This window comes from Syngnathus scovelli, chromosome 4 (genome assembly GCF_024217435.2).
Source record: "Syngnathus scovelli strain Florida chromosome 4, RoL_Ssco_1.2, whole genome shotgun sequence".
NCBI classification, from domain to species: Eukaryota; Metazoa; Chordata; class Actinopteri; order Syngnathiformes; family Syngnathidae; genus Syngnathus; species Syngnathus scovelli.
In genome coordinates, this window is record NC_090850.1 from 16,235,316 (window position 1) to 16,258,699 (window position 23,384).

The 23,384-nt window shown below is 38.4% G+C and overlaps 1 protein-coding gene across 3 annotated transcripts in view; it reads right to left on the reverse strand.

Moving 5' to 3' along the window:
* The window catches only part of csmd1a (CUB and Sushi multiple domains 1a), a 286,478-nt gene that overhangs the window by 115,922 nt on the left and 147,172 nt on the right, over positions 1-23,384 (reverse strand). For all 3 annotated transcript variants that reach the window (XM_049718437.2, XM_049718434.2, XM_049718435.1), the window contains 4 exons: positions 12,241-12,435; positions 11,243-11,450; positions 2,890-3,002; positions 1,649-1,726 (listed from right to left, as the gene is read on the reverse strand). In XM_049718437.2, the coding sequence (XP_049574394.1) occupies positions 1,649-1,726; positions 2,890-3,002; positions 11,243-11,450; positions 12,241-12,435 (594 nt within the window). The remainder of the gene's footprint in view (positions 1-1,648; positions 1,727-2,889; positions 3,003-11,242; positions 11,451-12,240; positions 12,436-23,384) is intronic.

Below are 23,384 nucleotides of genomic sequence, written 5' to 3' on the forward strand. Positions count from 1 at the left end.
TTAAGGGTGTGTTTTAAAACACATGCAGGACACAGTGGAGATCGCTGTAATTTTACTTAAATATCACACAAAAATCCTCACAGAGCAATATTCCGTGAGCTATTGGCCAGGTGGAGCATCATGTTCCACAAGTCATAAGGTTAACTGACTTTTTGCAGCTGCACTGAGCTCAGTTAGTTTTAAACATTAGGAGAATGTATATTTAAGACACCCAGAGCCACTTTTCTCCAAGTCTCTGAAGTATCCTGCTGCAATTATTTAGTCGATAGCCGAAGGAAAACATGCAAAGAGTCATAACAAAAGGGTGCCGGTGTATAATCTGAACTCTTCACCGGGCATCACAAGATTGATAAATATTTAAGTCACACACGCACATTAACTCACACGCGCACACGCAAATGATAATTGCAGCAGCACATGCTTGACTGAGCATGTAAATGGCCCGATTTATTGACAAGGGTTTTATGATGAAGGTGAAAGCTAAGAAACACTTGGGGCAGGAGCTCGGTCTGCCATAAAAATTCCATAAAATTAAAAAATATCTATATATCAAATGACATAAATAGTGTTTCAATATGTCCCTTAGCAGAAATCCAATTCCATAGAATGGTTTTTCATGATTAAAATGACTCAACAAAGTCTAAATTACTGCCATGTAATCAGTATTATATTTAAAATCTATAAGAAGTTTTCTTTTTTTCCATGTAGTACAGTACACATATGAGTGACATGATTTTCTGAGAAAATTGCTTACTGGATTCCTGTCAAACTACAGAGAAAGCAAAGTTTTTAAACATTCAGTCAAAACATATAAACACCGCTATAGACAATATTAAATACTACACATTTGTAAAAGCTGATTATTTGATAAAGATTCAGCAGATATAGCGAATGTTTAGTGCCTTTACAACAAGAGCACTACAAAAGCAGTAAAGTTTGCTGTAGACCTCTCATTTCTCTTATCTAGATGTTTTTTTTTCACTGACTTAGCTGTTTTGCTAGTCTGTCACTGTTCCCATCAGGTCGTTATCACAAACAGCATCCGGCTCGTTTCCACACAAAAAGGCCTTAAAACCTCCACTTTCAACCACCTGCAAAGCACCAAATGGCAAAACAGACTTATTTATGGACAAGCCGGTGAGCATTGTGGAGCAGGCTGAGGTCTGATATTTCCCCCAGGAGGTAATAGAGACCATAAATGCAACTTAGGGAGAGGTGATATTGGATTTCCTTTCTTTGGCTTAAAGGGAAACAGCTCCATTATGCTGCAACTGCTGGGTGTGTAAATAAGCCACTATTTGGGATCAAATGGTATGTCATACCAGCAGTATTAATAGATTCCATACTCATTGTGTGAAGGAAGCAGGGGCCACATTTATAAACAGTATGCACTGTAATCAAGCAAAAATAGCTGCTTCTTTTTATCTGGAGGAATATATGTATGTTTTTCAAATACTAGTATGTGTCATATCAGACTATGAGATAAACTAACATTTGTCATGATTGATACTATTTGCAATATAGTATTCTCTAAGCTATTATTATGTTTGTTTTTCGAAAAATGGTATTGTGTCCCATGTGACTGTGTGTGTGGTTGTGTGCGTGTGTGTGTGTGTGTGTGTGGGGGGGGGGGGGGGGGGTTACTTACAGACTGCATTTTTGTGACTGGAGTCTTTATTGGGCATCATCTTCACTCCTCTGGACTTCAACTCTATTGCTTTTTTCACTGAAGGGATGGAAAGTGATAGAACTCATTTTATTAGAGAAAACGAGAAAAAAAAAAGTTTTTGCTGATAAACTCCTTATCCTATCAAAACTGTGATCACTGACTACAACTTTAGGCGCACAATTACAAATGTAATGAGATCTGATACAAGCGCTACATGAAAAATGTTGCTTTCACCAAGATAATAAAGCGCAATTCATTGACACAGTCAAAGCTACTAAGAAGCTTCTAATATTTTTCCCCATTATGTTGTGAAATAAGTAGTAGTCAAATTGTTTAAATGATTCTCTCAACATGATTCAGACAAATCCACACTACAGTGCATTATTTTTTATTTTAACCCAATACGTTATACCTCCGTGAAAATGTATATTATAAGTGAGCATTATTATCTTTGTAAAGGGTAAGTTTTTTTAGCTAATTTTGAGAGAAAAAGAAAAAAGAAAATGAGATCAGCATTGAATTTCATTCCTTTTACAGTATATATATTATTTTAATTTCGTTTAACGGCTTTACAGAGAATAACACAAAAATCAGTGGTGCAACCAAGTTGCATTTCACTGAGAACACTCAACATGAAAATACAAATTTAACTTTCTCATACGGACATAGAAGATAGAAGACAGAAACAGGATGTTATCATGATAAAAACCAATTGCAAAGAAAGGCAAACTAAAGTAGGACTTGGACATGCACTATTTAATTTCATCCATTCAGATGGACTTTAATATGCAAATTATGTCCATCCAAGCACTCAATAAGAGCAAATGGAAGCAAAATCAACACTGCCATTTCAAGCCCCTGTCACTGGTAATACTAATAATATGAACTAAATAGGTAGTAAGCCAAGCATGTGCTTTTATGTATTTTATGTTTTCATGTGTGACTAAAAGGGTGAGCGCCCTTTTGCATTTAGCTAGAAAGTGAGATCACTCAATATATTGCCTGTTATGTTATGCATAGTGAACATGGAGGTATAGCGCTCATGAGTGTGGCCACATTTTAAGGAGAGAATAAAGCCTGCAATGCAATGTAAAGGTCACCTAACTGCATCATGCTAAGTGAACAAGTGCATAACCAAAACAAAACACACACACACATATATATATATATTCATTTTATAGGCTTTCTAGTCTCATTGTGTGTACTTGTGTAGAACATACCTTGGTACTGAGCACTAAATCCTTTCCTTCTGTGGTTGCTGTCTGAGGTGAAGTGTATCCGCAACCAGTTCTTGCTTGATATCACTGGTGAGGGCAGGGTTGTACCAGTTAGCCTGAAAAGAATCAAGTGCATTTATTTATTTATTTATTTATTTATTTATTTATTTATTTATTTATTTATTCAATTTTAATTAATTTATTTATTTTCCATTATCTTTCTCTTTTTTATCATTTTCTATTAAGAGCTGCATACTTAAGGAGGCATCTTTTATAGACAAACAATGAACTGGAATCTCAATGGACATTTGCAGTGAATAGCTAAACAACTTACAGCAACATGTAATAAAGGTTAATGTGTTAATGTTAATATGTGGTCACTATAAATGCAAATCATTGAAAAATAGATCTCAGTATGGTTCTGCAAACATCAACTACAATCATACACACATTTAAAAAAAAATAATACATCTCTGCTGGTGTCAAAATTTGTGATGGTTTTGTGCTCTACTGCCATGCTTGCAGAGTTGGAAACTAATGGGAAAATACAAGGAGTGAAATACTAAGTCTTAAAAAGTAATCAAAGTTCCCATCCTTCAAAACAGTTTTCTAAGCAACACTGCTGAGACTGAGTTGGTTGTCGATGGTAAGTCTTACATCAGCTTCAGCTACTCGTATATTTCCTTACCAAGGAAGATAGAGGCACGGAAGGGGGAAAAAAATACCCAAAAAATGAGGCAAAGCAAGCGGTGCAGTGAGTCAAAAAATAGGAAGTGATGTATAGACTGCAGGCTTGCTGAAATTCAATGGTCTACTACCCTCCCTCTAGCAATATGAGTCACTTTAACTGCCCTTTAATAATATCACAGGTAGATAGAAACGGAGATGAAGAAGAGAAACATGCACAGATAAGGGACAGGTTAGAAATAAGAGGTTGTTTGAAAATATTAAAAGAACTTTATTGAGGGCTTATCACAAGAGATACATACTTGGGGAGGTTATCAGGTCCAAAACAAAAGGAATGAAAAAGACAGCTCAAGAAAATCTGGCATAATAAGTAACAAAACAAAAGTATGACACTGTCACTGTGTAAGCCTAAAGGCAGCAGAAATCTAGTCCACAACGGTTCCAGAAATGTGTTATCTCTTGAGTCAATAAGAACACTTTATCAGCTGAGATATGAGCCCCATTTTTAGACTTTTTATATAAAACTTTGAAGGACAGTCAAAAATGTACCATCTATCTATCTATCTATCTATCTATCTATCTATCTATCTATCTATCTATCTATCTATCTATCTATCTATCTATCTATCTATCGATATAGATATATATCTATATATATGGTACATTATATATATATATATATATATATATATATATATATACATACACACACACACACACACACTCCATTGTGCCTATCTCAAAATGTTTGATATGTAAAGCACTTGAATACCTGCTGAGATGAAATGTGTATAGCTCAGTTTTTTGTTTTTGTTATTTTTTTAACAGCAGAAAATTCCTCCCAATAATACTATGAATTCTGAAAACAACCAGCTGGCGCTCTGCAGGGGTTGCTCTGCAAGCTTATTTGTGTCAACAGTGTGATGCCATGAGCCAACCTGATCATTATAAATGTAAAAATGTGGAGTGTTAGAGGTCAATTGATAAAGTCATAAATAGGGCAATGCACAATCATCTTCCTATTTCTACTTTAGGCATTTAAGATGTAGTGGGAGATGGACAGGTTGATCTTACAGGTCGTTCTAGGTTCCTTGGTCACGGACTGTGGATTACATAGGGGCTTCCGTGCTAACCTACTGTCCTGTGATCTGAATGTCTGTGAAAGAAGAAAATGTATGGCTGGAGTTTCCATTTAGTTTAATCAAGAGCTGGTTGGAAATGAACAACACGTTTTGTTGAATGTTTACTTAATTTCAGATCAACACCTGCCCTCTTTGCTTTGAATCAATACAAACATTTTTTTTGTTTACTGGCATCTAAAAATCCCAAGCCAAGTTGAGAAGCAACACTTCAGGGAGAATGTGACTATCTATATCTGAAAGCTTCTCAGTTGAGTTATTAGAAAAGCTCATTCAAACAAAAACGAGAGTGGTGAATGTGACACTTCTGGTTCTCCAAAGAATGCACAAGAATGACCATGTTAAACATAATGTGACATCTGAACAAGTGTTTTGTAAGATTTGGAGACGGTTCTTGGATAGGAGTGTCACTGTGTAAAAGAGGCATTTGCACAATGGAACTTGTAAATTTAAATGCCCATGAGATTGGGCAGGGGGAAGATGCCATCTCATGATCACAGGCTCATCAGGTCCTCCCTCGCAGATCAAAGTGTCCTTGAAAAAGATACTCAGTTATTGGTAGAAACTTTGCATGGCAGCCACCTCCCTCATCATTACAAGAACAAGTTGTTAAACTGTAGGGGTGAAGAACCTGAAGCTGCTAAAACAGAAAAAAGACTGTAGAGGTAATGAATGATGTTACGCTTGAATCTGTTCTAATTGGTCATGCATAGCAAATATATTAGTGATGTCACCAATTAAAGCTTGAACCACCCCAAATGAAAAAATGGTCTTCATTCATCCCAAATGTAATGACATGACATGACTACCAGCAACAGATCGATCTTTTAATATGTATAAAGTTGTTTAAAGAGTCCAATAAAGTCATTAAATAGCTAACCAAAAGATGAAATGCATTAAAGAGTAAAGCTTTGCATGAAGACAGAAACTGAAGAATACATGGGGGGGTGGGGGTGAGATATGCTGCATCTGCTCCATTATTCATTTGGACTTGCCAGCCGCCTGACACTGGAGTGAGACAGCGACAAGAGGTCAGGGAGGAGGAGGACTGAGGATGCAAATGAGAGGTGACCAAAGATGGCTCTTGGAGGAGGAAAAGGGAGAAACAGAGCAAGCTAATGACGTGCAGATCTGTCTGAAGCCAGAAGTAATCAAGCAGGTTGTAGGAAAACAGGAATAAATGTCAGGGGCCATATCATTTAAAAAGGGGCAGACGTAGATGAGGAGAACATGAGGCAGTTGGAAGGTGAGCTTGAGTGGGTGGAAATCACTTAAATCAATGTGTGTGTGTGTGTGTGTGTGTGTGTGTGTGCGTGCGTGCGTGCGTGCGTGCGTGTGTGAGAGAGAGAGAGCAAGAGAGAGAGAGAGAGAGAGCGAGAGAGAGAGAGAGAGAGAAAGAGAAAGAAAGAGAGAGAGAGACAGATGAACACAGAGAGAAAGACAGAAAGACTGGGAGAAGTAACCTCAGGAGAGAGGTTACAGTGGCTGTAAAGTGTAAATGAGTCTGGACATAACAAATAAGAGAGGAAGTTAAAAAAATGCAGGATGGGGAGGTTGATGTAGTGGGAGACTACACAAAGAGGGTGGAGAGAAGAGGCAGGTGGAAAAGAAATATTTCCATCACTACGGCTCTAGGCAATTGGCTGCACTTGTTATAAACTAATTAGAGAAGCGTCGTAATACCCTCAAGATAGTGTTGTTTTGGCCCTTACCCTTCCGATTGACCGTAATCTGTTTTTTTTTTTTTTTGTAACGTTATCACAATTATTGAAAGTCCGGTGGGCGTGAGCCTCCACAGAGGGACATGTAGTATGGTAAAAAAATTGGATACTAGCGTACAGGCTTTGTTCTTTGAAATCAAAGATGTGCTACCAACCACTGTTAGAGTCTGATGGCTTTAGTAGGAGAAAGTGGATCGGAAGACTGTTTACAACTGTCAATGATACTGTCAATTTCTATCATCGACTATGTTTACATGCAGTCAATAACCCTTTTCAAACTCGATTGTTGACAGTATTAGGGGCTGCGAATTTTGACAGACCGAGATTCAATCCCAAATGTTTCCCATGGAGAACAGTACCATGTTTGCAGTCCTATAATGGGATTCTTGTTCTTGATAAACTTGAAAGATGTAAATTTGATCCACATTTAAAGGTGTACCAATGTTTTCCAAATCTCTCCTTGTGTTTTGAGCTAGTGTGGAATGTTTCTGAGCATCTCCCTTTGGGAGTACGAGGTCTCAAAGCAATCAAGTTGGTTGAAGCAGGGAAGTGGATGCTGATTGACGTGTGCGTGACTTTCTGCTGTTTGTTATTAACAAAGATGGGCAATCTGCAGGGATATTGGGTTGGTATTTCTTCTGTTTGCAGATGATGTGCTATTGTTGATTCATTAATCCACAATCTGTGTGTTTATGAGAATCAGCATGTCTGGCTTCGAAATGGACTTGAATTTTAATCGAAGGCTGACGAAGGTGGACACATTGGTGAAAGTGGGCTTCGATGATTATTGGTTCTATATAAACTCATTATGTAAGTTGTATTGTTATCGGAATGAAAGGCACAATGGGAAAATAGCAGTCGGAGTTTTTGAAAATTAGAAAATAATGAGTTTACAGTAGAGAGATGTTGTACAAGAATATATTATGCATAACAGTTTGATAATATTACCAGCAGTGACCCCATTAACAAATTAATAATTGTCTACTAGTGTTTTTAAATTAGATTAAAGTCCTGATGGAAATGGAATGGGTTCATTTGATGTGAACATTTGGAGATTCCATCAACCTTTCAAAATGAGTATAAAATGGTTGACTATCTCAGTGATTTTACCTTAGATTAAGGCAAATTATTGAGGTTTTAGTGCTGCCAAGTGTGGTGCAATAACTGTGAGAAATGTAGTGGACAGTCGGGAACAAAATATGATTAATTGCTCCAGCCATCCAGTTGAATAAAGTAGCACTACAGAGACTTGGGGAGCTGAGGAAGAAGAGAGGAAGGTGCTCGCAAAAAGAAATAAAAAGAGAAGATGGGATGGCCAGTAGGAGAGTTGATTGTGCAGGTTGGAAGGCTCTGACCTTCAATGTATTGTGATCTGATTTATGCACGTTCACGGGACAATTAATTTTCTTTTATCTTGCATTCATAAGCGGAGAATTACAAATTGTAACAAAGATCAAAAGTTTGGCTGTCCAGTTTTAGTTGAGTTACAATCTCCCTAATTGTGTCCAAATAAAAAATACTTTGTCAGTAACACTGAAATAGATTTTGAGGGGGGGCTTCCCGGGGGGGGGGGGGGGGGTTCCCAGCGGACCTATGATGCCACAAACTCATCAGCGCTCGATGATCAAAAAAAAAAAATCAAGAATTCCATTTTGTAGAACTCCATTGGAATTAATGCGGTCACATACTTCAAAAGTCTGGTTTCAGTCATACTAGGCCAACAGTTCACTTTCTGCAATTCTAAGGAAACACAATGAGGATTTCAATTTAGTGTGTGTGTTTGTGTGTGTGTGTGTGTGGGGGGGGGGGGTTCAGGTATGGCCAACACAAATGGAGAAAAATAAAAATCACCATAATTTCCTTCTGACAAGCATGAAACAAACATTTCAATTTGACCAGTTGGTTAAAAAAAAAAAAAGTCCAAATGGTCCCAGTCCAATTACGCATGTGTGTATGTGCTTGTCTACATGCATGTGTGTGTGTGTGTGTGTGTGTGTGTGTGTGTGTGTGTGTGTGTGTGTGTGTGTGTGTGTGTGTGTGTGTGTGTGTGTGTGTGTGTGTTGTGTAGCAGTGTACGGGGGTGCATGTGTGACAGCCAGTCAACGTGACATTGAACCTGCCAACTAATAGACAGAAACATGGAACAGGAAATTGCTTTTGGGACAACCAATCAGAAAAAAAAAAAAACGGTAAACAGGAACAAACCGTCATAGTGGTCCTGTCATGTGTCAATCATCCTCACAATGACCTGCCCACATCCCTCAGAGAAGCAGTCAGTCATGTCTTAATCCCATGTCTGGAGAAAACTACATACTTAGTTACTTGGGAACATGGCGATGGCTTTCTCAAATAAGCAGAGCCAAACTCCATACACTTCATTTAAGGTAAGTTAGCAGTGTTAGAACTCGCATGTCACATACTGTACATTGAGTCAAAATCTAAATTTCCTATATTCAAGTTATGTTGGATATTGATTGGTTGTTGCCATGGTATTGTATTGAATGTATTTGTAGTATATAGGTCAGAAATGTAGCATTCCATTGACTCCCATCGTGGTAATCTCTATCCAGCCTTGAGGCAAATGTGAAGCAAAGTTAATGCTGTTTTAGGTAAAGTAAGCCAAAAACAGTCTCAGTTTTATTTCCACTCAGATTTCACACACTTCACAGTGTCATGTCTTGACCACTGCATCCAAAGTTTCTCTAAAACCGTGTTCATCTTTTAGCTGTCATGTTAGCACATGAAAAGATATTGGACAATTTATAGCATACTTGATATCACATGATTAGATACAAATTTTTAAAAAAGTCAGTCTCCCAGTCTTTGTATTTCAAGTCTACCCTATCCTCCTGATTTGAGCATCCAACATAACAGAAACATGTGATCACATGATCAAAAATTATATACACTAATGATCTTCTCTACACAATCTATTTGTTTAATAAATGAACAAAATCAACAAATTCTAAACACACTGCGACTTTACCATAAACATCCCGGCAATAATGTTCCTATGCATAGACTTTGTGGTATCGTATCTTTATTTAAATCCTGAAATTGTGCTATTGTGCCTTGCAGGACAAAAGCTACTAGTTGTATACTAGGGGACATTAGGGACACAATATTCTATCAAGTCAAAAGGCGTTGGTTGCTGAAGCCGATGATTTCCATCTCACCGACTGTGCCTTCAATTGCCCGGCCCCTGTCTACGCCGACGACCCTCCAACTCCAGCACTGGAGAAGCTTCGGTGATTGTGGTCTTTGAACGTAAGCTTTCACAGATAAGGCAGGCGAGTATGTACGTGCATACGTGTGTGCGCTATCTGTCAGCGCCTGGGAGACAACACGCAACAGCTCAAGCTGTCAGCAGGCCACTTAAGACCTGACACCGACAAGCAGACATACACATAAATGGTATCATGAGAACGCTACGCTTGATGTGTAACTGCTCAACTGGCGACAGGACTAAACACCAATTATTCGCCCATCCTTTTGTTTCCGTCGAGCACCATCCTCTTGAGCCACGTACACGCCGCCCATTTATCTGTCCACCAATCAATTCCAATCTCACCACATGCAATCAGGTTTTCTTCTTCAGCAGACGACATATTTCTTTATCTGGAGACTGAAGACGATGATAGATAAATAAAGATACAAATCCCATACCGTCAAAGTTACAGAGCATGGAAGAAACCTCTCTGCCCTTTGCATGCAAACACCTGCTCTCACTGATATTTGTATTTACTGATCGAGACCAAATGCCATGTCACCTTGCACAGCTGTGAGGACACTGCTGAAATAAGGAAATAAGCCTTGGATGAATTATTGCATTGCGGAGGATTATGGATTTGTTGGAGAAGAATTATGTGTATTGTAAGATTTCTTAACTGATTTAATCTATGTTCTCATGAAAGCAATTTATTTTTATCAGTTGAACACAAAGTCATTTATCTTATTGGAAGAAGAGGAGGAAAATGTGGTGTCACAAAAGGCTAATGAGGACCCTCGGGAACAAAGGCCTTTCAACATCCTCTCAATCAATTGACGATTTATGAACAAACTCGAAAATCGGTCTCAATAAAGCCTAAAATCACCATAAAGACTGCTGATGTTATTTTTCCAACATAAATGCGCCTCACGGTCAATATTGTTGTTGACACAATGGACACGAGACTTTGTTAAGCCTTTCGACATTGTCTCAGCAACTTAATGGAGCAGCAAGACCGCATGCTTAACTAGCAGGCAGACACTTCTGCTCAAACGCATTATGCCGTGAGTGAAGACGAAGGCACAAATTCTAAGATTGTACTAAATGAGGGAAACAAATGTAACAGCTGCTGGAACAAACTGCCAGTTTTAAAACACAAATATTGTATACAGGAATGAAAAAGGAGTCAGTTTCCCTTTGGGCTTTGAACAAATAAGGAACAAGGAACGTTGTGTAGCATCAAAGTTGTTTTGAGCTGGCACTCACAAAAAATTTCGTTGACATTTGTACAAAAAACAACGAGCAAGTAGTTAAAAGTTATATGACCATTCTAAAATGATGAGTTTACAAAATGTTTCCAAATGAAGTGTGTTAATTTATCTATTCATTGTATTTCTAGACAAACACATGACTATTTTAATATTATTGACATCACAAATAAGTTACTAAAAATGAAGTCCCTTGTCATACCTTAAGTAGTATTATTTCATTCTATTTACAGACCAAGACCAGGTCGTGGGTGTTTTTATACAAACGACCATTTTACATACCAGTAAAGAAAAGAATTTGTCATTTTCCGTGCACACAGAAACACTTCTCACCATATGCTGGGTGCCTCCGTCCCGCTGATTTCCAGAAAGTCATACTTGTCTTCCAATAAGAAGTCATTGAAGACTAGCGCTATTGTGTCCCCGGGCTCAGCCAGGATTGACCACGTGCAATCCAGATTGTTGTCATACTCAGCGGGGTAGCCGGGACTGGTTATTGAACCTGCGGTGCCTCGTAACGTGCCGCCGCATGCCCCCTCCGCTGGAGAGAGAAGAATGATAATGAATGAATGGATAGATTCTTTGGACACTCTCTTAAAATTAGAGTGCCACTGCCACCTAGGTACTATACTGGATGTGAAAGTAGACTTTATTGCAGTATGGCCAAAAAAGAAATAAAATCACACCAGCCCCACTATTTGAGTCTACTAAACATTTTTTTAAGATAATACAAATACTATGCATACAATCATAGAAAGTTCATATATATTTGAATATATGAATAAATATATAAATAAAATAGCTAGTAATAATATAGTATAATATGGGTATAAGCAAATGCATAAGCACCTTACTGGAAATTATTTGAAGGCATTTAAGAATTCAAGGTATCAAATCACATTGAAGGGAAACTAAACAAAAAGCATTTTGCTGAGATTGCCCCTGAGATTTGGCATTCTTCTCCTTCATGTGTTTCTTCAGTAGAAACACGCACAGGTTTCTTGTTGTTTGCAGACTAATTGACCATTAGAGGGGGTTTGTGTCAGGATATGAGACTCCAACTGAGGCTTTGTTACATACAGTTGTTTAAACGAGACCTTACTGTAATTTTAGGGAATCAATACACAGGAGCTTCTCATCCGTCTCCAGCCAGTGACCTAGTGATCTGGTCCCTCCATTCTCATGACCCGGGCATTTAGTTTTATATACTTTCAGGGCTATTTCTGGAGATATATTCTCCACAGGAATTACCAGCAGATCTCCTTTGGGAGATGCCATAACTGCTTATCTAAGTCAAGAATGAGGAATAAAGAAAGGCAAAGTGCACTTACCTCTACAAAACGGTGAAGGGAAATCCCACTGTGCTCCGCTGCCCGGTGATACAATGCACGTGAGGATATTATGTCCCTCCAGGACAAAACCAGACTCGCAGCTGTAACGGATTTTGTCCCCAATGTTGTACCGTGCTCCGTGGATGACTCCATTCGGAATGAGTCCGGGGGTGCCACATGTGTGGCTGGGCAGGACTGAAACATAAAAAAAGCAAGAAAGATGAGTGATGTTATTCTATCAAGAGATTTCACTTTGACAAAATATTTATTTAAAAGACCAGAATGTAGTACCTTCCCTATAGTTTCAATATCTAGAAAAGTTTTTGAAAAATTGAATGTTTGTCTAAAGTTGATTACTTTTTAATTGATGCCCAAAAAGGTCTCTGTTCCCACGCTTTATATTATTCACATTATTTGGAGTTAGATTCAAGGATGTCAGCTGTTGCATGTCTAGCATGGTTATCAAGGACCTTTGCAACGGAAGGAACCAGACAAATTGTTAAAAGCCTAACCTGGTCTCATTAAGATCGGAGATCTCTTTTGCAAGAGAGACCTAGCCAAGATGGAACCATAAATTTCAGACATTAACAACATTCAGTTAATGACACAAGATAAATAAAAACAATCAACGTCCAATTACAATGCAATATATGATTTTAATAAAGCCTAAACACACACACCTCTGATTAATAAATAAATAATGCATAATTTATTTTAATCACCAAACGGACCTAATTTGATTGTGTGCGTTAGTATTATGTTTATTTATCCTTGATGAACATGTGTTGTCGCCAGTTGTTGGATGACACAGTGGCAGCAGCTACAGGGCGCTTGTGGCTTAACTGGGCCAAAAATCAATCTGCGGCTGAGGCCAACATGCCTGGGCTCCACAAAGAGGGCAGCAACACAGTCAGTGAAGTAACAGCATGAAAAAAAAAAATCCACACGTTCTAACTCTGTTGTGTTATGTGCGCTTGTACAACTGGAGCGTGTTAACTTGTTGAGTGTGTAAAGTGCATCCAAATCCCAGTGTGTGCATGTGTGCATGTGCTTGTGTGTGCGTGTATAAAATAGTCTGTCTATATTTAAAGGATACTCAGTTTAATCAGTTTGTGTAGGCTGTTCCAATTAAACACTGGCATGGTAATTAGACAAAGCTTCACCATGAGACCCTGAGAACTAGGACAGGAAGAAAAAATAGGGGCAAATGGCGAGGAAGATAAGTTGACAAGAGGGAGGAAGAGAAGAGCAACAGGAGAGACCAGAGATGAAAAGATGAAAAGGAGGTGATAAGGAAGAGACAGATTATCAGATTTAGTTCAAATGGAAAAATATGGATTAAAAATAACTGCTGGAGGCATTAAGTATGTATGTAGTAGGTATGTCATGACCAAAAAGTTTGAGGCCACCACTGGAGTTGTTGTTTTAATGACCTTTTACACATCAATTACACCTAAAGTTAATTTCTATGAAACTTTAGGGGTGGTGTGTGGGACAAGAAGAAGCCGTTTGATGAGATGTAGAGTTAAACTGTTTATTTATTACTTCAGGGATTTGGGCCCTGACATCAGTCGCATTTTTCACTATAAAAGAGCTTGACAGATTTTGTTCGCATCAGTGGTCATGTGGTGCAACTGCGACATGAAGTTAGCTAACAACAAATCTAAAAGTGCCCCTAAATAGCACTGCACTTAGTACATTTCAAAAAGGCTAATTGTCATATTAATTGTACGAAGTCAAGCATCTGAGTGGCGTTATACACACTCAACTGACCAACCATTGCCTGTGCATATATGGCGCCTGCTTAGTCCCAACAAACTCAAAGCCCTGACGGCACCGAGCGAGGTCGGGACGAGACAATAAAAGGACTCATGTGTCTCAGCCAAGTGATTAGTTACACATCGGTGACCATACAGCCTTGTGTTTGCCAGACTGCTGTGTGCGGTGCATGCACAAAGGTACTCCCTCATTTAGGCTAATGTCAGAGGTAGTCATCTGAAAGAATCAGGGAGGGTATTTTTGGAGGAGAAGGTAGACACTGCCTTGTACCTCAATTTTTGACAAGAATATTCATTATCATAGCTATCAGTTGCAGTAATCATTTAGATTATTGTGATGATTTTTCAGACAGTTAATGGGTAAAGAACCCAGGTTCGTATGGGCAGTCCTTTGTGTGTGACTGCATGTGTGACGGTATATGTATTTCTGCTGCTGCCTTGTAAGAATAGCCAATAAAGCATCTTTGTCCCTGTGTGCTGTTAATAGTCTGAGGACTTTTTGTTTTGACGCTATGGCAGCTCAGTATGAGAAAACGTAAATTATAAAGGTGTATGTGTATTAGGGTGATTTTTAAGACAGACAGAATCAATTAAGGTTAAAGCGAATAAGAGAAAAAATCCAATGCTTTTATGGAATAACTGCGTCAGTTGCCGCCTGTTAAAAGCTAGCCTGCTACCTGGATACCTTTTTTTAAGTTACCCTGGTGCACAGTCCAAATCAAAAAGCAAGGCCATTCTACCTAAGTAAATCTGTCAACCCGAGGCCGCAGAGTGGCAATTATGGGCTTTTCATGGTTTTTGGTTCAATCATGAGTGAAGAAAATGAATGCAAAGAACAAGATCAAATCAGGTAAGTTATATTTTGGGTTGTTCTCAGAAATCATGGTCATCATGAAGTGAGACCTGTGTTTAAAAGGAGATGTGCTTTGAATCAAACCTTCCCGCAGTGTGCTCTGAATACATAGAAATGCAAAGGAACGTCACCGAGCCCTTTGTTCGGGAGAGATGGTTGATTGTTGTGGTCTACTGAGTGTTATGCTTGTTACATGAACAGTTTGAACAACAAACACTAAGCACACAAGTACCACATACTTTTTTAGTTCATCATTTTTACACTTGAATAACTTCACCACCTTCATATAAAGATATTCAGTTGAAAAACTGCCCATAAATGACCAAATAATAAATGTTTTTGAAAACACATTTCTAAAGAATTGGCAAACTCCTTTACCCTCATAATGTTGAATCAGAAAACTGTGTTTGCTCACACTTTAAAACAACTTTAAAAGAAGGGCAATGTGGAATGTCCTTCTGACTAAGCAGCAGGGTCAGTAGGATTGAAAAATACAATGTTGACCTGCGCTGTCATGAAATTTCATGGCTTATATCATCCTCTACCTAAGACTCGCATTACGTGTCTTTTTTTCCTCTGACAACGGCCTTGGAAATTTGTTTTTTAAAACTGTGAACTGACAAAAGCAGAAACTATTGATTTCATCTTTGTCAGTTATAGCATTTGGTTTGAACATAAGTGAAAATCAGTAACGTCTCTGCCTACCTTGAAGATTAATGTAAATGCAACTGTATGAGCATGGCGCTTTCGCTGTCTTTCCTTATATATGTAGAAGAAATTAATTAGGTTATTGCTCACACTGCAGGGTAGGAAAACAAAATCAGTTCCTCTTCCAATACTAAAAAGAAAATAGGAATGGAATATGATCTGTGTAACCTGCTCTAAGCCAAAGTTGGAACAGATGTTCTATTAAATATACCCTCCATTTACCTTTGCTGGCAAAACTCACAAAGTTCATGTTTGGTTCCCCATGGCTATTAAGTGAACACCAAGCAGAACCGGAACAAATGTCAGACTGTGAGCACGTTTTCCCAAACTGGGATTTGACTAGATGTAAGAGGCAATTTATCTTTCAGAATGATGAACACCTTGCTGTACTGGAAATTCACTGCCAACGTTTTTTCCTAGGCTTGGTGCAAAGTTGTACTCAAAGAAAACCAGCATCTTAAAAAGCTAGAAAAAGTGATGTGTTTCTCTTGCCTCCAACTCATGACCAGTAAAGTGAAAAATACCAAACAAACTGCAGTAATATTGTGTACCCATAAGATATCAGCTAAAATTTTGACTGCATTGTCTTCTGTGATACTGTGCAATGTTTTTAATGTGAAACGAGCCTTTGCTGGGAACCCGAGTTTATTCAGAGCTCCCGTAGGCTTTGGGGACCTCCGTTGACACTGCATAGGTATGGAGAGATGTTGGAAAGATGCCAGAGCCCTACAGCTAAATGGACTCCTCGACATCGATAGTACTCCCAAGGAGTAAACGTATTAACATCCTCACTGGGACTTTCCCCCAGAACAGCATAACCCTGACATGAAAGGATCTTTGAAAAAGCTCGATTTACCAAAAGAGGTGATGCCGTGTTACTGATTCTTGAGTATGATAGGACATCTTCACTCCTACCACCTCTATTTAGTGTTAAAAGTGTTGAACTCTTTTTAAACGCAATTCAGTGGGAACTTTGGGTTTAACACGCCCAACTGTGCGTATGATTTGAATTTTGACTGAATTGAAGTCGTATGCCTTGGCATTCCATTCTCAAGATCAATGTTCAACTTACGAACGTTTCTTAAAGGAGTGTGAATGGCTATAGTATTACAAATGATTGCATTGTGGCTGCATCTTTTATAGCAGAAACCCACAGATGTGAGAGTGTAAATGCTGAAATAGCCTCAATGCTTTGGTCAGTTTAAAACTAACCAAAACTGTCGGGGTGTATTTATTTTACAAAGCAATAAGAAAGGACAGTTACGCTGTGGATATTACCCAGAGTTTATATTGTAAAATCACATGTAAAATGGTAAACAGGACCACCGGACCTGAGCGGCATGTCAAATCTACATTCCTGTGTTGCCCATACATTATAAATGTATTAAAATGTCCTAACAGTGGCTTCGCTATGTTCCCTTGGTAGAAATGTATTAGCAGGGCAAGTGACATTTCCAGCAGTGCTTCTCATCAATCACCCGCTAAACAAAGTAATCACTGTAGCAGCCACAGTCTGTTAAACAGCAACTCTGCACAACCTTTCCAGCAAGACTATAGAGCTAAGAATGGCTCGCTAATATAAAAAGTGCCCGCGCAGCTAACAGTGGCCACAAATTGACTATGTGCAGTTTTGGAGCAGAATAACAAACCACAGAACAAGGTTGAGTTTGGCTATAACTCAACATTCCCCTAAAACATTTATTCTATTACACTGCAGAATTCAATTATTATGGTGATTGAAATTAAAACCGTCTGACTAACTAAATTGAAATGCATTTTATGCTATTACGGTTATGGCTGAGAACAATGTCGAAAATTTCAATCACAACAGAGCATCACCGCTTTAATATAGACTGAGTAAAAAGCACAGAATGGAATGTGGTGGATGCTGCTGTCATCCCTGCACATCAATTAACAGTCATTTGATTAATAGCGGTTATTAACATGCTCTGATATATTATGATGGAGTCTTTAGACCAGCTGTCGAGGTGATATGCTGCCTGTGAAGCATCCTATAATTGGGTTATCACATACAGTAAGACATGTCATATATAGCATATCAGGTTATTTCATGACATGTTGTATTTGTTATTTATTTTCCCTCTGGGACGGGTGAAAATATGGCTGCAGTCAATCAGATGCTGCACAAAGCAAGTCTTGTCTCTTGGTTCTGCTGTGACAAAAATGTGAGTACTAGCTTTTGTAGCTTATTGATGCCCATACATCATTTTGACATACTTAAAGGAATATATTGCATTTTTCAACTGGATGTCAAGAGCTTAGCCTAGAACAGCATCTCATGGATTGACTCAAAGGGTGTTTTGACTTTCCCAAGAAATTCTTACTTACATTGCATCACATTTTGACATAGAGTTGTCGTAAAATATTTTGTGAATGCTTCAAGTTTAATTGGATATCACTAAAAGTTAGTCTTTTAGACGCAATCAATCTTTCCTACTGTAAGATTAGGCTTCAGATAAGTAAGTTTGTCAGAGGTAGGTATATGCAGCAAGGTGACACAATCTTTCTTTTAGTCCAGCACATGTGGAGCCTGAAATGTCCAAATTCAGTAATGTTGCAAATAGTTTAAGATACCTTAAAACTCCCACCAATATATTTTTATTCTGCAAAAACACCACCTCTAGGCGCTGTGAATGATTAGAGACCAGGGCTTTTCAGTTGCTTGAGCATCTGCTTGGGATGTTGAATAAGGAACCCTTCACTCTCTTATCAACTGTCGTGTGCTCTGTGACAGAAAGAATGAATACCCAAGGCTCACGTCAGCTTTCAGCCACCATGAAGACAGTGACGCGTGTCTATTTCCCCTGAAGGGCTTCCAATAAAATATATCATGACTGGACTTGACTTGAGGAGCTGAGGGGCAATTTGAAAGCAGTTGTGGAATAAAATACTACTACTAACAACTACCCACCACTATTACTCTCGATCCAAATATAGAAAATTAAGACTGGCCTCTAGAGAGATTTAGGTTTTGATTTTTCAGCACTACTGAGGTACCCTTGAGCAGTGCACAGTATCTACAAAAACACAAGTACAATAAAACCTTCAAGGTAGAACACAATCTGTTCCGGGAGACTCGTCGACCTCCAATTTGTCGCGGATTAGGAAACAATTGTGCCCGATGCCCATAGGAAATAATGAAATTGGAAATAATCTATTCCAGGGAACAACTGTTATCATCTTGAAAGGTTAATGATAAAATAAAGTAAAATCAGCCAGGATGGGCAGTACGGAAAATGGATGGATGGCTTGATCACCCTCACATTTCCTTTTACTCCATGTTACACCAGTTCTATATAAGTATGGCAGTATATCTTCAAAATTGACACTTGAAAATTGCAAGCCAGTTGTAAGAAATAAACAATATAATTGTCGTAATCACACCTTACTAGTGACACGTGTGACAATGACACTTGCAATGGGCTCAAGACCAATGGTTGCTATAGAAACAATGACCTAGCCTGAGGCTATAGAGAGTACTGCAGGGGACAACCTGGGGAGCCATCAGTCAGCTTCACTTAAAAATGCACATAAAAACCAGAAAATAACACAAAAACATTCCCAATCATTTGCATTTGAAAGAAACCCACAATCAAGTACAATTCCATTTGATTTTGTTAAAATGTAGGACTGCTAAAGTATATTTTCTCATTTAATCTAAAATCCCATTTTAAAGACTTTAATTTTTTCAGTGAGAGAAAAAAAAGAAAAGTTGCTGTTGTCCTGGTTGAATAGTTGCAATTGTTTTGGTACTAAAGTGATCCATTCTGCTGGCCAACTCAGGCATACGGAATATGGGCAGGGGGTGCAATCGATAAGCAGGCCTTCACACTGAACAATATTAACAATGCAATATAAATTGCGGCATTCTTCATGTTGATGTTCTTTCATATCACTGCAAATGTGCTAAAAAGAATCAAAAGGCTGGGCCTCCAAAACCTTCTCGAATAACCACATCCATTCCCAGGATGGCAGACACTACTGGAGATGGGAGCAGTAGGAGATAAAACAGCATTAAACCTTTAAGATTTCATCCCTTCCCACTGTCCCTTATCACTCCCCCCAGCACAATTCCTTGCTTTTCAGTCGCCGTGACTGCTGTCAGTATTGCTATGAAAACTCTGACCTGAGCCAGAGCAGCTAGAGTGAGTATGGTCTGCCCTCAGGCTGTGCTGTTAGCAGAGGAGACATTGGCCCACAAAAAAAATACCATAAAGCCTGTATTCATCCTCTACACAACAGTGTGTGTGTGTGGGTGGGTGCGTGCGTGCGTGCATGTGCGTGCTTGTGCGTGCGCGCATGTGCGTGCTTGTGCGTGCGTGCAAGCAAGTCTTCACAATCCCATGCAATTGGGAATTAATGAAATACACCCACCAGCTGACATACCCTGGCATACAACTTTAGCCTGTGAGATAAGTTGAAAAAGCTGTATCAAATATTGTATGTTTTTCGATATACAAGAGTAACATTAAATGCAGGATGGGAGATGTTCAAAAGGCAAGTAAATATTTTTTTTCGGGTCTTTATGTTTGAGTATTGTTTTTGTATTTACTCATTCAAACACAAATATATGTTCCAAAGTACAATATTTTGGAACATACTTATTACAAAACAAACTTTGTTTTGTAATAAGTTAAATGTATTTGGGGTAGAATTAAACATGTTCCAAATATACTTCTTCCAATTCCTTTTAATGTAAGAACGGATACAACTTGTCATTTGTTTCATTTTTCTTTTATCTCTTTTTTACTATATATTCAGTTAAAAAAAGAGTTTTTATTTTTCTAGACCCAAAACAAAATTGTTGTTGTTGACAAATGTAATCTCGGAAAACAATCAGCCGTCCCTGGCCCGGCCCTTATGCATCCAAATTGATATAAAGAAAATCACTGCACCCAACCAATTGATGACAATAAGCGTGATTTACAAAGTGTCCATTTGTCGGGTGCTCGCAATTTTTTTTTGCAGTTGTTATGTTACCAACTTTGTTACCTTAGTTAAAGTCAGTGCAGTTCCACATTACTGTGAATTAAAACCACAATAATATTTCTAAATGAATACTTCATTGACGCTGTCGAAACCTTGACCCATTAAGGCAGAATGTTTGAAACAGATGCTGTGTGATCATGCAGGTGTTTCTAACGATGGGTTCGTTGTGTCACGAGGCTAATTGTGCATATTTCGAGCTCCATGGGAAAGCAGATTATTGGACTATAACATAAGCAATACATTCATTAGCGTGACAGATTTAGGCAGAACCGAGCAAGATTTACAACACAAATGACACATGCTTGGAGGTGAACAAAGTAGAGCAGATCAATACAATAGGAACACGAGTGTGCATTGCTCCAATGCTTAAATAGACATTCATCATCGCAGCCTCTGCTGCTTGAGGCACCGCTCGCTCTCCGAAATGTACACAAACACGCATACACATGCACAAAACGAGGTCTAATGCATCTTCATTTAGTCTTGCTGTCCTCTGGGCACATTTACATCTGTCAACTCACTTTGCCAAATGGAAGGATGGGCTTGTGCACGTACGTGTGCGCGTGCGTGCGTGTCTTCATTCTACATGGATGTGTGAATCAATTTCACCTCCTGTTTGTTTTTGTATTCTTGTCTTTTAGGATGGTTGCAGCTTTTTCTTTGTCTACATCAGCAACGACCTGTATGATATTTGGTCTCAGTCTTTAAACTCCAAAAGTAGTTTTTGTGTGTCTGCGTCTGTGAGTGTGCAACTGTGTGTGTGTGTGTTTATTTTATTGTGGATTTGTGCTTGCTTGTGTGCAAAACAGTCAATTTCCGTGGTAGGTGACAGTCCACGGTCCCCTGAGCAGCGTAGAATTGTGGGTAAACACAATGTCACAACGATTCTCATATATCATAAAGCTGACACAAGGACACACCCATACAAATAAATAGCACACACAGATATGCAGACACTTACAAAAGTTGCCTTGTTTTTTTAGTGGGTAAAACAAAAACAAACATGTAAACAGCTTTAAAGGATGAACAGATTAACCAAAAATCCAAATCTGCTTTTTTTTTGCTATATATTTATTCAAATGTGACTTTTATTGAACTACTCATTGTTGAAGCAGTCACTGAAGATATCACTCACACATAATGAGAGAACTCAAACAACTGAAATAACTAAATTTGCAGACTTTGGATACCAAACCTTCTTTACGTATCAAAATCTGCAGTGAGGGGAATTAATTAAAATGCCTCCAAATTGTCTTTATTGAATTACACCTGTCTAGTACTCAGATTGCACCATACAGAATAAAATTCTATAAAACAAAGAAAAATGATTTTATAGGAAAGCTAGATAATAAAAACACGGTCAGTAGTCATTTGATCTCATCACTATACATCACCTAAAAATGTAGTTTCCTACCAAGTAACAATGCTGCAGTATTCTTGCCAGGCCCGTTTACATCAGCCCAACTCTTGTAAACTATAGTGTGCGTGAATGTGAGTGATGGTAATGGATGACTTTTATGATTTAATATGTGCAGTGTTTTGAGAAATAAAAATTACCTTTTAGGGATTTATTTGATATAACTGAGAACATACACGCGTTCTGACACATGCAGCGATATTAAAAAGGCTCCAAAAATATTTATATGAAATCACTGATGGGATGTATGTACATGCACGTGTGTGTTCACGTGTGTATCTATGTGAGTTTAATGCATGCCTGCACTTACTGTTTAGAAAACACTCCAGATGATGCCAATAAAGAAAGCCGCCATGTCCCAGATTTTCATATTTGCATCTCAATATCAAGCCAGGGAAAAATGACAGAAATGGTAAACTAATGTGACCCAACCACTGTCTGCCTATAATAGCAGTACAAAATGTGAACATCAGAAATAAGATGAACATCTCTAACAAGTTAGGATATTTTTTTTAAACCCTAGTTTGTTTAAACACACAAGACAATTTTCTCACAGCGCTCCACCAAGGCTAAACTATCTACACATCCATCAAAAATCTAGGGAGAGCATGCACACTCCACAAAGAAAGGCCTGAGCGGTGATTGAAGCACCGTAGCTCAGAATTGTGTGGTAGACATGCAAATGAACAGCCCAGCTCAAAAAAAAAAAAAAAAAAAAAGAATACAAAAGTGATGACGAACAAATTCTCTCAACAGTAAATTGTTGTGGTTGTGGCTTACAGGGTAAGACATGTTCGACACCAGGCTGAGATGTGTGTTATCACAAAAGTATTAAAATACATCAGCAACCCAATCATTCTGCATTTAATTAACATCCAGTAAACAGAACCAGTCAAGACTTCATCACCTGCTGCATGTGCCTTATCCAACCTCACACAAGTGGATTATGAAGATAAACATCGACTCTCCTACTAAGGGACATACTCAACATTCATGCAAAACACACTGGAATAATAATGACAGTTGGCCTCTTTTCAACAAATGCATACATTTACAACAGCTACTACATCACACTAAAATGCTAATATTTATCACTGTTCATTAGCCAATCGAGGCACAGGCTATTAATCATCTGCACACAAGTGTTCCATTGTGTGCACTTTTCACATGGAAAAGCAAGACATCTGTTTACATTAGTGTGTATTTTGTAAGTGTGTGCGTGTGTGTTATCAGCGGATGGGGAGCTGTTTTATCCTTTAGACATATACAATGAAAGATCGATGTGTGTGTAGCATACACGCAGCAGTGAAAATCTAAGATCTGAAAAGCTTGATGGTGTGTACATGAGCACACCTCGGTTTTACAGTGTTTGACGGAA